This window comes from Podarcis gaigeae (assembly GCF_964106915.1).
Source record: "Podarcis gaigeae genome assembly, chromosome: 3".
NCBI lineage: Eukaryota > Metazoa > Chordata > Lepidosauria > Squamata > Lacertidae > Podarcis > Podarcis gaigeae.
Genome location: NC_139680.1, coordinates 78400162 through 78415022, shown reverse-complemented (window position 1 = coordinate 78415022; position 14861 = coordinate 78400162). Strand labels below are relative to the sequence as shown.

At 41.5% G+C, this 14861-nt stretch overlaps 1 protein-coding gene across 1 annotated transcript in view; it reads right to left on the bottom strand.

Annotated features, from left to right (window-relative positions):
- WDR64 (WD repeat domain 64) overlaps positions 1 to 14861 on the bottom strand; it is a 68700-nt gene that overhangs the window by 42202 nt on the left and 11637 nt on the right. The window contains exons 5-10 of the mRNA XM_083732207.1: positions 13292 to 13321; positions 10955 to 11065; positions 8704 to 8921; positions 8143 to 8277; positions 6293 to 6372; positions 864 to 1003 (exon numbers count right to left, since the gene is read on the bottom strand). Coding sequence (XP_083588333.1) covers positions 864 to 1003; positions 6293 to 6372; positions 8143 to 8277; positions 8704 to 8921; positions 10955 to 11065; positions 13292 to 13321 — 714 coding nt within the window. The remainder of the gene's footprint in view (positions 1 to 863; positions 1004 to 6292; positions 6373 to 8142; positions 8278 to 8703; positions 8922 to 10954; positions 11066 to 13291; positions 13322 to 14861) is intronic.

Here is a 14861-nt window from a genome sequence, read left to right as displayed (position 1 = left end):
TCCAGAGAAATTCAAACTCATGGCTAGGTCATACCAGGCTCTACACTGCATTAAATCCTTTTGGGACTAAAGAAAGAGGAAATAAATTATTGGCGTTACCATGATGTTAATGCAGATTCTTTTTAGAAATGCCGGATAAATAAACAATTTCACTATTTGCAAATGGATATATGCTAACAAGATGTTCTATAGTATCCCTTTCTTCATGCAGCCATTTCCCATATGTTTATAGACTGCTTCCCTGGACTTTTCCAATATATTCAACATTTTGATTGGAGGAAAGGGATTTAAATAGAGACTTCGGGGAAACATTGAAAAGAGTAGTTTTGGACTAATGCACTGTACAGCTGACTACCTCCTATATCCAGTGCTTTTTTTCCTGGGGGGACGCAGGGGCACACATACCCCTAAACATTTTGTGAATCTAAGTTTGGCCTTATTGAGGTGCAGTACTTCAATACGAGTAGGAAAATGAGAGTACCCCTGACCATTTTTTAAAAGAAAAAAAGCACCGCCTATATCTATATGAACTAGAATGCAGAAGATCCCTCAAAGGAAAAATTGTGGGTTGTCTAATATATATATATATATATATATATATATATATATATATATATATATATAATTTTTACTGACTGATGAGAGGAGAAAGCAGCAGTTCCTTCTCAGTAACAGTGGCGTAGCGTGGGGGGTGCAGGGGGGAGCCGGCCGCACCGGGCGCAACATCGGGGGGAGGTGTGTGCTCGCACTCGCAGCTCTCTGCCCCTACTGGGTTAGGGGGCGCAAATTACTTGCCTTGCCCCGGGTGCTGACAACCCACGCTACGCCACTGCTCAGTAAGATACAGTGAAAAAGTAGTTTACCTTTGCAGTCGAAAGGCTAATAATGTGCTGGTCCTTTTCATTGGTGACAATCTCTGTTATGCTAAATAAATGTCCCATCAGCTTCCCCACTGGCTTTGTATTGATGTTAGGATGCCACAAACGAAGAATTTTATCATCTCCTGGAGAAAGGAATGGACCAGTGAGCCTGTTACTTGGGCTGCAAAACAACTCAAAACTGGTAGAGTTATTAATATACTGTGGTATTGTTGTTGTTGTTGTTGTTGTCATCATCATCATCATCATCATCACAGACTGGTACATGATATGAGATTATTATTATTACCATATCATTTAGCAGTTTGTGGGGGGCAGAGGCAGTGCTTACACTTGTATGGTTATTATTTTTTCTATGCATCTCAAACCAACATGTTGCCATTTTAAGATGTAACCTCCATTTTGGAGAGTGGGAAAGCTCTTTGTCTGTCCGTGTTTCTTTGAGCTATTAGCCTGTCAGAAGCAAATTTGTGGGATTTGTATTACTTTCTTCTGTAGCTGCATGTAATACTGTGTTGATATTGCAAGTACCACATGGGAATTCTTAGCTAACTGATCTAATGGGGGGAGGGGAGAATTCTGTTTCCTCTCTACGTCCTTATTCTTGCTTAGATAACTGTATATTAAGCACCTTTGTAGTAGGTGTTACGTGTCTGACCAGCACAGTCACAGATTGTGCAGTGCCACTCTGGGTGGTTTTCTTCTAAATATTATGCAGAGTTAGTTGTTGGCCTCGACTGCTCTTGAGGGACAATGGAAGAGTCCACCACTGAGGGTTAAGTCAAACTGTTGGAGAGTTACAGTGCCAGCTGTAGCTGCTGAGACTGATACAGCAGAGACATATCTTATTGCAGCTGGGGCAAATGAAGGCATCCAGTTTTGCTGTTATGGATGCACCATAGCATTTCTTCTCTCTGGGCTACTCCCAGAAGTCATTCCTCCTGTGGCCATTGATGTGGATACACAACCTGACTGTCTCCAGGCACTGTGGTCATCTGCAAGGAATTTCCACGGCAAGGTTGGTGTTGCCTTCATTTTACATTTGCAGACATCTTTATAGCAGAGTTGGTCTGCCAACAGGCATGGTGCCTCAAGCAAACTCCCCGTAAATCACATCCTTGGGGATCCTGCCATCTGCCACTCTGTGTACATGACCAAGCCAGCTTAGACATCTCTGAGACATAAGTGCAAACATACTGGGAATGTGAGCTTGGAAGAGCACATCTTTGTTTGAGACTCTGTCCTACCATGTGCTGCCCAAATCTTCCTGATGCAGCACATACGGAAGGCATTGAGGCGTTGCTCCTGGCGGGTAGTGAGTCATTGCCTATGACTCATTTCCATAAAGCAGCATGCTCAGCACACAAGCCTGGTAGATCTTCATCTTGGGAGTTGTTAGCATCACATTCCTCCATACCCTTTTGGAAAGATGAGCCATTGCCTTCACTACCTTGCCAATATGCTTGTACAGCTCAGTGTCAATGGAAGTTGCTGGTTATGCTACAGCCCAGGTCGACAAAATTGTCAACCACCTTAAGTGTGTGGTCACCCATGCTGCTGTGTGGAGTGCTGGCAATATCATGAGCCAAGATGTTGGTCTTCATCAGGCTGATGGTGAGGCCAAACTCCAAGCAGGCTTGGGCAAAGCGGTTGATGAGTCTCTGTAGAGCTTCCTCAGAGTGTGCTGTGAAGGCTGCGTCATCTGCAAACAACATCTCTTGGATGAGAACCCACTGCACATTTGTCTTGGCGTGAAGACATGCCAGATGGAACAGACCCCTGTCACTTCTTGAATGGAAGCACATACCATCTTCAGCCAAACTGAAGGCATATCAGAGCAATAGAGACAAGAATATCCCAAAGAGACCCACTGAAATTAGGGTTAAGGTAAAGGGACCCCTGACCATTAGGTCCAGTCGTGGCCGACTCTGGGGTTGCGGCGCTCATCTCGTTTATTGGCTGAGGGAGCCGGCGTACAGCTTCCGGGTCATGTGGCTAGCATGACTAAGGATCCATTAATTTCAGTGGGCCTTCTCTGAGTAAAACTTAGTTGACTACCACCCTGTGACACTGGAGTCTCTATTCATCATGTTTCATGCAGAAACATGGTATCCTTATTCCATGCATATGATTCCTTTGAACTTAACAAGAGCCAGTGTGGTGTAGTGGTTAAGAGCAGTTGACTTGTATTCTGGTGAACCGGGTTCACGTCTCCACTCCTCCACATGCAGCAGCTGGGTGACCTTGGGCTAGTCACACTCCCAGCCCCACTCACCTCACAGAGTGTTTGTTGTGGGGGAAGAAGGGGAAGGAAAGTGTTAGCCGTTTTGAGACTCCTTTGGGTAATGATGAAGTGGGATAACAAATCCAAACTCTTCTTCTTCCTCCCATCTTTTTTAGGGGTAGCAACTGCTACCCTGATAGTGACTGCAGAGGTTTTAAGGAACCATGCTCTGTTCCTGACACCTTATCACAGTGTCAGCCTGTTCTGACTAGGACCGATTGATCCTCTGTTGAAAAAAACAGGCACATCTAGAAAGCAGGTAACCAAAAAATGTATAAATTGCTCAAACTAATACTTTGTGACTAGCTATTTTAGATGGGGGTGGCTGGTTTACTGAAATGTTTCAGTAACACAATTTTAAAATGATTTATTTAGCACCTGGATAGGCTCTGGCTTCAGCATGTTTGCTGTTAGCCTTTACGGCAAAGGGCTGTGCTTCATTTCCCAGCCATGTGTTTGGGAAGCCAATTACAATACATGTACTTGAAAAGGAAAACCTGCTGCCAGTCTTTACAGATGCACGCCTTGCATTTTAAAGAAAAAATCAAGGAGGTCTAGCATAATGCTAGTTTTTCCAAACCATTCATCTTCTTCTTCTTTTCCATTACTGTCCCTAGGGTAAGGAAGCAGCCACCATGTTTTGAGGAATAACCTGAGAAATGCTTATACCAGCCTTTCTCAACCTGGTGCCCTCCAGAGGTTTTTGGGACTCCAACTCCCATCAGCCCCAGCTAGCATGGCCAATAGTCAGAGATGATGGTGGCTGTAGTTCAAAGCATGGGGAAGGCACAAAGTTAAAAAGGTTGTTTTGTATCACTATTATGTCTCCGTGACTAGGCATAAGACTGTACTCAACTTCCTTTGAAACTTCTTTGAGTTCCAAGAATAAAGCTCTGTTATTTCTTATGCATCTTTCATCTAAAATGTCAGCCCAGCAGGCAGGCAGTAGGGATGCTTTTTTGGTGGTGTTGATGATGACACATGGAAGCAGCTGTCCCTCAAACAGAGAACAGTGTGACAATCAGGTGTGGGTAGGTGTGAATGGAAAAAATCATAAGCAATTACATAGTTCCCTGTATTTGTCAAAAAACAGCATGTGCTATAGAACTGGCTCAGAGAAAGTGTTAGGCAGACTTTGAGCTGCGTAACAATGTATAAAAAGGATTTGAAGGCAGCTAGACATCTGCAGCATTCATTAAATTTATGACTTCTAATAATTATGTTGACATGAATGATGAGCAATAAAAGAATACACTCTCTGTTTAACCTTCTTCCAATACTTCTGAGCAAAATAATGAAAAGACAGTTTTATCAGCAAAGGTTTACTGAGTTATAACTTAGTTTTTCAAATGATTTAAAACAACATTATTCCACTGACAGGCAAGACTTGACAGCACTTTATTAGAACTGTATGGCAACAGCCATAGACAGCCTAGCAATTAATACGAAATATAAATTGCTTTTAGTCCCAAGTATTAGTATTTAGGAGCAGCTGACTCATTTCTTAAATAAGTTCTTGTTTTAGTTGCATGATCAATGCATTCAGCAAATGTTTGTGTAATTCAGCAAAAAATATTGCTAGGATGTCAATTTTTATTTTACAGGGAATAAGATGTTGAATATTTCAGCCACACTCTCTCTGCTAATCAATAAGAGGATATCGGTAACCTAGCTATATTTAGCATCAGACATTTTTATTTTTCTCTGCTGATTGAGATTCATAGAGTAGTGCTATAGCTGGACCCAAATGTGCTCAGTTTTAGACATACCGTATTGACCTGAATATAAGCCTCACTTTCCCCCCAAATTCTGACCATGGAAAGTTAAAGTGCGGCTTATATTTGCGACCTTACAATATGCAGCCAGGAGCAAACAGCGCCTCACGCATAGTCCTCCATCCTCTCCCTCAAGGCCAGGAAGGGAGACAGCGGGGAAGGGGAAAGGCCACTGGCAATCCAGCGCGGGTCCCCCCCCCATGCAGCCTGGAATGGAGTGGCTTATATTCGTGTATTTTTTCTTTTTTCTCCCCCCTCCCTCCAATTTTAAAGGTGCAGCTTATATTCGGGTGCGTCTTACGTTCAGGCCAATATGGTATTTCTTGTCAATTATTCCACATGCTCACTGCTGTTCAACAAACAACACTGCTGATCTGAACAACTGGAGGCTCATTGTGATGCTGAATACTAACCTAGCAAAGCCTAGGTGTTCCACCTGTAATTTGAGATGATTATTTCACTTTCTCTATAACAAACCTACAGTACGTCATCCCAGGCATGAAACATAACACTAGGAGAAACACCAACAGTCTGAAATGATGCTATATAGGAAGACTATGTCTACCATCTGCTTCTTCCTCACATTAGAATATGGCAGGATTGCCTTGATGCTGCTACTTCATCCAGAGACTGATGCAAATTGCAGCTGGTACATTGTTGTCAGGATGGAGCACAGGAAGACAGGAAGTAGCCTTATACCGAGTGAGGCATTGGTCAGGCAACATGAGAACAGGCCTTTTCTGTGGTGGCTCCGCACTTGTGGAATGCTCTCTCCAAGGAGGCTCACCAAGTGCCTTTGAGAGCCAGTGTGGTGTAGTGGTTAAGAGCGGTAGACTCGTAATCTGGGGAACCGGGTTCGTGTCTCCGCTCCTCCACATGCAGCTGCTGGGTGACCTTGGGCCAGTCACATTTCTCTGAAGTCTCTCAGCCTCACTCACCTCACCGAGTGTTTGTTGTGGGGGAGGAAGGGAAAGGAGAATGTTAGCCGCTTTGAGACTCATCAGGGTAGTGATAAAGCGGGATATCAAATCCAAAGTTTTCTTCTATCTTTAGGAGCCAGGCAAAAACATTCCTCTTCCCCCCAGGCCTTTGGCTGCTTAAGCAAACTGTGGCCTTTTAACGTGTTGGAGGTATTGTTTTTGTTTCTGGTTATAGTATGCATTTTTGTGTTTTTATGTTGTGGAACACCCTGGGATCATTGGATGAGGGCATTATAGAAATAATAATAATAATAATAATAATAATAATTTATGTTTTGTAGGCAGCAGCAATAACATTGCAATTATTTAGCAACTGAGAAATTTTGGAAACGATCACCAAGACTTATTTAGTAGACTGAAGGCATTTTTACCTACCCCCAGTAACAACAATATTGGCTTTTCCACAGTATGTAAAAGCATTAACTCCCCTTGGTACTGAGAACTCCCTAACAGGTCTGCAATGACAAGAAAACATTTGATTAAATAAGGCTATAAAGTCTTATGCAAGGGTGGTAGCCTGTTCTCTCTTCCAAAATGGAAGGAGTAATGAGTAACATTAGCCAAAGTAGTACATGATTGTCCAGTTTTTTGTTCCCGAAACATCACCAAGGAGCCCTCGGAGCCAGGATCAGTCCTCAACTCCTCAGGAAGGAATGGACTTAAACCCCCCCCCCATCACAAAGTCCCTTCAGTAAAATAAATTGAAAATTCTGTCTGCTATCCCTGGGCTCGCCACCAAGGCTGGAAGCTCAGACATCCTTCCACACCTAACTCTTTTTCACAGTTCCTTCTCTTATGGCTCTCTGTCTCCTTGTTTTATCTGTATAACCCCATATAAATAAGTATTCTGCTCTGGTGGCTTCGCTGGGGCAGAGGCTCTGCCCTTCTTTCCTCCTTTATTTCTCCCTCGTTCAAGAAGTTGGAAGGGCCACAGCTCAGTGGTACAATCCCCAGCACCTCCAGGTAGGGCTGGGAGAGCAACCTGCCTACAACCCTGGAGAGCCACGGCCAACTAGGGCAGACAGTACTGAGTTAGATCAATGGCTTTGTCACGGTCCAGTTTAAGGGCGGTTGAAGTCCCGGCTGAGGACGTCAGGGTGGGAGCAGCTACAGGAGCTAGGAAGCCAGGAGTCAGGAAGCCAAGGGTCTGAGAGCCGGGAGTTAAGAAGCCAAGAGTCCGAGGGTCAGGAAACCAGGAGTCAAGAAGCCAAGGGTCTGAGGGTCAGGAAACCAGGAGTCAAGAAGCCAAGGGTCCGAGGATCCAGAAGCAAGGAGTCAAGAGGCCAAACGCAACAAGGCAGGAAGTGTGTTGCTGTGGCAAAGAGCCAAAGGGAAATGGTGGCCTTATATCCCTCTTGCCACCAGGTGCTGTGAGTTACCAATCGGCCTCACCTGGGCCTTGCCTCTTCAGAACAAACTTAGGAAAGCCCCAGTTCTGCAAAGCCCCACCAGTCACAGTGCCTGGCTCCTGCATGCACTCCTGACAGGCTTGTCTTGGTATTAGGCAACTTCCTATAGTCCTATGTGGTAGGAGCAAACCCTTTTTTTTGTATTTGACTCTACATTGTGTGTGTGTGTGTGTGTGTGTGTGTGTATTACTTTATAATGTTATGGTATTCATCATGTGTTTGAATGATATTTGGGGGGGAATGTTAGTTAATGCTGATGTTTGCTTTTTTCTATTTGTTTGTACTTTATAGCATGTACTATATCTTCTTTAGTATTATAAAAAGACAAAAATCTTCAAATGACTGTTGAAATTGTAAACATGAAATTTCATTAAAAAATTAAAACATTGTCCAGTAGCACCTTGAAGACCAACTAAGTTTGTTCTGGGTATAAGCTTTTGTGAAGTGTGCATGCACCAAAAACTTATACCCAGAACAAACTTAGTTGCTCTCTAAGGTGCTACTGGACATTTTTTTTATTTTAAAAAATTTATTTCGACTGCGTCAGACCAACATGGCTACCTACCTGAATGAAATTTCATGTCACTTCTATGGTGTACAAGAAAGAAACCAACATTTCAGACTAACAGTGTGTCCTAATTTGCAAGATAGTTGTATGAAAGATCACTTTGGTGGGCTTTAGATAACTAATTTTGATTTCATTTAAAAAACCTCACAGCTCATATAACTCACAATTCCCTTAAAGTTTTCAATTTGATTTAACCCATATGTGTGACTATCTGTATGAAAATAATATATAATACAATAAGGACTTACGTGTTGTCTTCAAGTCTTCTCAGGTCATCCAAAACCAAAGAATGAACACTGTCCAAAGAGCAGGATCCAAAACAATTCAAGGCTGGAAAGTATTTGACTTTCACAACCCAGTCCTCATGTAGCTTGCGTCTAATGCTGGGGGTGATAAAACAAAATACTAATTCAAATATCTACATATATAAGAAACTGAGCTCAAATGGAATATAAATTATAATCTCTATACCAAGTAAATAATTTGAAATGGGATTCTTCATGGTTTGCTCTAACCGTATCCTACTGATGTCAAGGAAAACCTGGCCCAGGTATCCCCAAACTCAGCCCTCCCCTCCAGCTGTTTTGGGACTACAACTCCCATCATCCCTAGCTAACAGGACCAGTGGTCAGGGATTATGGGAATTGTCGTCCCAAAACAGCTGGAGGGCTGAGTTTGGGGATGCCTGTACTATACAATTTTATGTTCTCTTTGTGTCAAGAAGTGTGGAAACTTCCCATCTTGGGCTCTATTTAAAAACAATAACTTTCAATCTCAATAATGAGAATTGTCAAAGTATCTGGACTTACCTTTTGAATTTCCTAGAATCAATAACCATAATTTGTGCTTTCTTTTTAGCTTTAGATTGCTTTAGGCCAAAGTCATCGCTGGTCATGGTATACATATTTACGTATCCCCCGTCATCCCCCAGTAAGATGTCATCTTTCACTAGTAGTTCTGCTGGTCGCTGAACAGCACAAACACAAATAATGCAATGTTCCACGGGTTTGATGATAAAACAATTGTCCTATGAAATAAAGCAGATTGTTGATTAGATGTTTTGGCATTTATTCTATTAATCCACCAATAAGTATTCTTGCCTTAAAGATGCTATTCAGAAAATTATGTGAGAAGATAGTTCAAAAGTCCTGGCTGCAACCTGTGAGATATATATCCTAGCTTGTCAAATATGCCTTAGTAGTACACAAACCTTTTCAAACAGGTTCAATTTCTGCCATGCTGCCAAAAGCAACTGACATTCCTTAATTAACTCTTCATAGTTATTTTTGCAGCATTCCTGAAGGTCTTGTGTTACGTAATTCTATAAGTAATGCACTAGTTTAGTAGACCAATGGAAATCAAAATTATCCCTTTGTTCCCCCCACCCCTCCTTTCCAGTATCTACTCCTATAATTTCTGTTTTTGTTTTATTTGTTTATATGCAGCCACACTTCCACATTCGTTTCTCTGGTGCTGTTGAAGAGTGCATAGGATTTGCTAGAGTTAACATGGTATCATCTGCGTAGAGCTTTATTGTTTGCTGTTTTATTTATCTGTATCCCTTTAATCTCTTGATTCTCTATCTCAGCAGCTAGTGGCTCAATGGCGGAAACAAATAATAAAGGGGACGGAAGATGTGCTTGCCTTGTCCCTTGAAATAAATATACTTGATAATATGTCATTCACAAAAACGTCTGCTTTACAATCAGTATAATAATAATAATAATAATTTTTTTATTTATATCCTGCTCTCCCCAGCTGAAGCCGGGCTCAGAGCGGCTAACATCAAATGTATAACACATTAACATAAAATCAGACAATCAATTAAAATACATCCTCAAATCAGATCAGGATCAGAATAAAATCCAATCAGATGGCAACCCGCAGATTAGGGTTGGGGACCTTAAATGTTCACCAGGCCCAACTGTTTATGCTGAACTTATATGGGCCTGTGAGAAAAATTGGGTGGCCACTTTCATGCAAGTTCTTATGAAAGGGAAGAGGGAGTCAGACTGAACCCCAACCAAAGGCCTGGCAGAACAGCTCCGTCTTGCAGGCCCTGCGGAAAGATGTCAAGTCCCGCAGGGCCCTAGTCTCTTGTGACAGAGCGTTCCACCAGATTGGAGCCACAGCCGAAAAAGACCTGGCTCTAGTTGAGGCCAGCCTAACCTCTCGGTGGCCTGGGACCTTCAGGATGTTTTTATTTGAAGACCGTAACTTCCTCTGTGGGACATACCAGGAGAGTAGTTTGTACAAGTAGTTTGTACCCCTGAGTTATACTTATGCCATAAAGAAACAGGTTTAATATTGACCCCCCCACACTAAATAACCTGAGAACTGTAGTTCTATAAGGGGGACACTAGGGACCTGTCAGGAGAATTCTCAGCAATATCAACAAACTATGATTTCCAGAATGCTTTGGGAGAAACTATGATAACTATCCTGATAAAAGAATTTGTGTGTGTGTGTGTGTGTGTGTGTGTGTGTGTGTGTGAGAGAGAGAGAGAGAGAGAGAGAGAGAGAGAGAGAGTTAAGTGAAGTGCTGTAGCACAGTGGTAGAGCAGACACTTTGGGTACCTGCCTGTGACCAACAGAAGCTGTGACCAACAGAAGCTGGGCCATTTAAAACAGTGAAATAGTAAGGAAGAATTATCCTCACCCCCAGTGCTGTAGTCCCAATCTAGTCCCCTGCTGCTACTTTTAACAATAACCCCCCCCCCAAAAAAAAATTACCAGACTGTCCAATCACAGATTTCCCATGTCAAGTCTATTTTTGTCCTAATTGGACAGAGAAGCTACAGCTCTCTTGCCCAGGCTTATACCCCTTCATGATCGGATAGGATATTTGCTGCATGTAGGAACTGAATCCAGTCTCCAGTCTCTACACAGCTGCTTACTAGCTATAATGCTTCAGTATGAGATATGCTAACAAGAATGCAGAATAGTTCAGTTAAACAGTAGCACAATACCAAAAAAACATTCTTTGGATTTTTGTTTTGTCCCTCTTCCCCCAAAACGCATATGCACATACACACACACTTGCATGACTCAGTGTCTTACCATGGCAGTGCCCTGTGTTTTATAATCCCAGATGATAATGGTTCTTTCCGTCACAGCAACAACACGCTTGAGCTGACTCAGGTAATCACATCCAGTGATCCAAGAGGTGTCCTGGTTAAAGAGAAACGTTGGCAGAATCAACCTCTTTGCTAGTTTGCAACCTTTATCTTTAATTGATGTCTGAAAGTCTCCTTAGGAATGATTTATGGAAAGAAGAATAATTCAAGGAATATTTACAGTCAAAGTATCAACTACAACTGTAAAAGTTGAGTTTGCCGGAATTTGGTGATAAAGTTGTGTTTATGGAATTACAAATATTGTGCCAGTGGAATAAAGATGTGGAAGTATTTTAATAATTTATAATATAACTTTCATAGTTGATTACATGTGCATCCTAGCTTTTCAATATCCCTAGAATCAAGCTGAAATTGAAACATTGACTGTTTCAGACATTTTGTAGTTGCTTGCATCTGATTATGATGGAAACCCTTTAACATTTCTGTGCCTCAACACAGCTATAAATTAATTTCATATCGTGTGTGGGTGCTACAGAAAGATATATTGCCCTGTGCTCTGCTATTTGTATAGAGCAATTTGAAACGCTAATGGATTCTAAATTAAATTTAAGAGGCTATAGCTGTCTAAATTATTGCAGAACCTCAAATTCTGTTTACAGCCTGTGATGATTATGAACCAGATCTAACTATGTTAAAAGAGAATCAGTTGCAATAGCAGAATTATATCATTTGTGTACAGTAAGGAACCGGCAGGCCTGCTATGGGAAAAATGTTTATAATAAGAACATAGTTCAAGTAATATGATCACCTGGGGAATGCAGTCAGAAGAGAAAATTATGCTGCCTCATAATCAAGAGCAGGGAAGAGAAGTTATCCTAATGAATCGATTTATTACTCACTGTTGTGCCAGCAGCAGCTGTTGGACAATACAATAATCTCTAACTAGCAAGCTCAACTCTCTTCAAACAACCTGGCAGCAATTAGTCCCCAGATAAATGATGCACCTAATCTGACGGAACCTCTCTCCGTCTTCAGACGCCTATTATCTCCAAACGGGATTAGCAGCACAGCATCAAAAGTTTGTGGTAGTTTAGATGGGTTTTCTGAACCAAAATGGCAAAAAGGTGTTCCAAAAGGGAATATGCAGTGCATTCTTCATTGTAGCAATGGGGAAAATCTATATGGTGAATGAATGGATGATGCGAAGGTGGACTCCCTTTCTAGTAGCGGGAATAGCCCTGACACAATATGGCAACTACATTACCTGTATAGTTATGTGTACATTTCAGTTAAGTTTGGTTTCTCAGCATTTTGGTAACAAAAAAGAAACACAGCTGCATAACTCATACTGTTTAAAATGATATAACTATGTTTGTATGTGTGTAAATGCACAGATCTGTATCTCTCTCTCCCCCCCCCCCCCATATACAAAAGTAGAGACTCTTTCATCATTGGTACCATGATTTTTAATAAATAACTACTTGGTAGTCTTTGAACAAGTCACTTGCATGTTTACTCAGAATTGTTCAGTGGACTTACTCCCAAGGAAGTATATGTAACATTGCAGCCACACTTTCCTAAACTGCAGGAAGTTGTTGTCAGAATACAATCAGGTTTTCAAGAAATGTGGTCAGTGCTTTGTCCAAGCTTTTTTTGTAAATTAAAGATGGATGAGTAACTACCAAAGTAATCTTATTGCCACTATTTACGACTCAAAAAATAGGTTTGATTTCATGAATTACATCATAATAATATATAATATAATAATTTATTATGTATACCCCGCCCATCTGGCTGGGTTTCCCCAGCTACTCTGGGCGGTTTCCAACAGAACACTAAAATACAATAACCTATTAAACATTAAAAGCTTCCCTAAACAGGGCTGCCTTCAGATGTCTTCTAAAAGTTTGGTAGTTATTTTTCTCTTTGACATTTGGTGGGAGGGCGTTCCACAGGGCAGGTGCCACTACCAAGAAGGCCCTCTGCTTGGTTCCTGGTAACTTGGCTTCTTGTAGCGAGGGAACCGCCAGAAGGCCCTCGGTGCTGGACCTCAGTATCTGGGTAGAACGATGGGGGTGGAGACGCTCCTTCAAGCTTTTTAATCAGCTTTTTAATGCATCTTTTGACCTAAATATGTAAGATAATCATGCCATAGATAGTATTTTCATACTCGAATAGGAAATAATGAAGCTATCAAACCCAGTGTAGTTCACAATGCAAAATTATATGGGAGCTTCAAATACAAACATGTACAGGTACTTGTTTCACTTCACTGATGTCTAATTCGTAATTGAATTTTTGAGAAAAAGAGTCAACTTACGGGAATGCTTGTGCTCGTCAGGATCCTCATCTGGAAAATCAATGAAAAAATCATGGAAGTAAGTGAGATACAGTTGCAAGAAAAATAATACTATTTAAACTCAGGTTGGTGGCAACCAGGTAAACATTTCAAGAACCAGGTAAGGAAGTGTGAGATGCAGTCACAGTTCCCTCTGCTCTGCTCTCAGAAAACATGTGTGGCTAGAGGATGTTTGCGACAAAATCAAAACCACGCAGAGCACACACAGACATTGTTTTAGTAAACTCACAGTGCCACAGTCTCATATAAAGTGCTTCCTTGGGTTCAAAATGAGGTGCCCATATCCAAAAATGAGGTGGTTGCCATGGGCAGCATTAAAAGAGGTGGCAAGATTCCATACCAGTGAGTATTGTCACCAAAAGCACTGCTTATATATATGAGAGCTTGATTTTTGTCTTGCTTTTCTTTCAATTTGATACAGACAGGATATTAAAAATAATTGAACATGGATCTAACTACAGAAAGATGCTCATTTTTAGGAATCTGCACTGGAAGATGGCTGCAAATTTTCTAGTAACTGGTTTCCAAAAAAACTTCCCAATGGCAAAGTTGTTAATCATAAAATTGGCTGGTGTACTTGAAAGTATCAAAGACATTGCTTTGCTTTCCCTGTGTATTGTTTGTGACAAACATCCTTGAAGCATATTCAAATATTTGCAGTATGTCAAAGGCTTTGAACTGAACTGTTGCTCATGAAAACACATCAGACCTAACATCTGTTGCCTATGCTCTAGTAAGCTCTGTGTTAGATTACTGCAACACATTATATGTGGGACTACAGCTGGTGCAGAATTCAGGGCCCAGGTTGCTCACTGGGGCAAAACGGGTTGAGCATGTAACACCAAACTTGGCCGGATTGCAGTGGCTACCAATCAGTTTCCAGGACCAATTCAAAGTGCTGCTTTTTACCTATAAAGCCTTAAACAGCTCAGGAGCATGATACCTCAAGGACTGCCTCTCTACAACCAGGCCTTTGGTTGATTAAACAATCTATGGCTTTTTAAATGCGTTTGTGGGATGGGGGTTGTTGGTTTGTTGTTGTTATATATACATGGTAGCCCAAAAGTAGGCATACAAACAAACAAACAAACAAACAAACAAACAAACAAACAAACAATTTTTATTGACTGATATTGTGAATGATGAGAGCTTGAGTAAAAAACAAAGAAAGTGGATTCTAAAGCAGTATACCGGCTTTTGGGCCACCCTGTATTGTATTTTCATTTTGTAGTTTCATGTTGTAAACTGCCCTGTGGTCTTTGGATGAAAAGCGGCATCCAAATTTAATAAACAATGTTAAGGGACTATTCACACAAGTGCCTCTTGTTTCAACTGGGTTTCAACTGCAAAGAGAAACCTCCCATTTGTCAGAATGCTCATTCACAGTCATAGAATCAGAGTTGGAAGGGGCCCTGAGGATCATCTAGTCCAACTTGAATATGCACTTGTCCCATACGGAGATCGAACCTGCAACCTTGGCATTATCAGCACCACGCTCCAACCAACTGAGCTATCAGTCAAGTGGTTTATT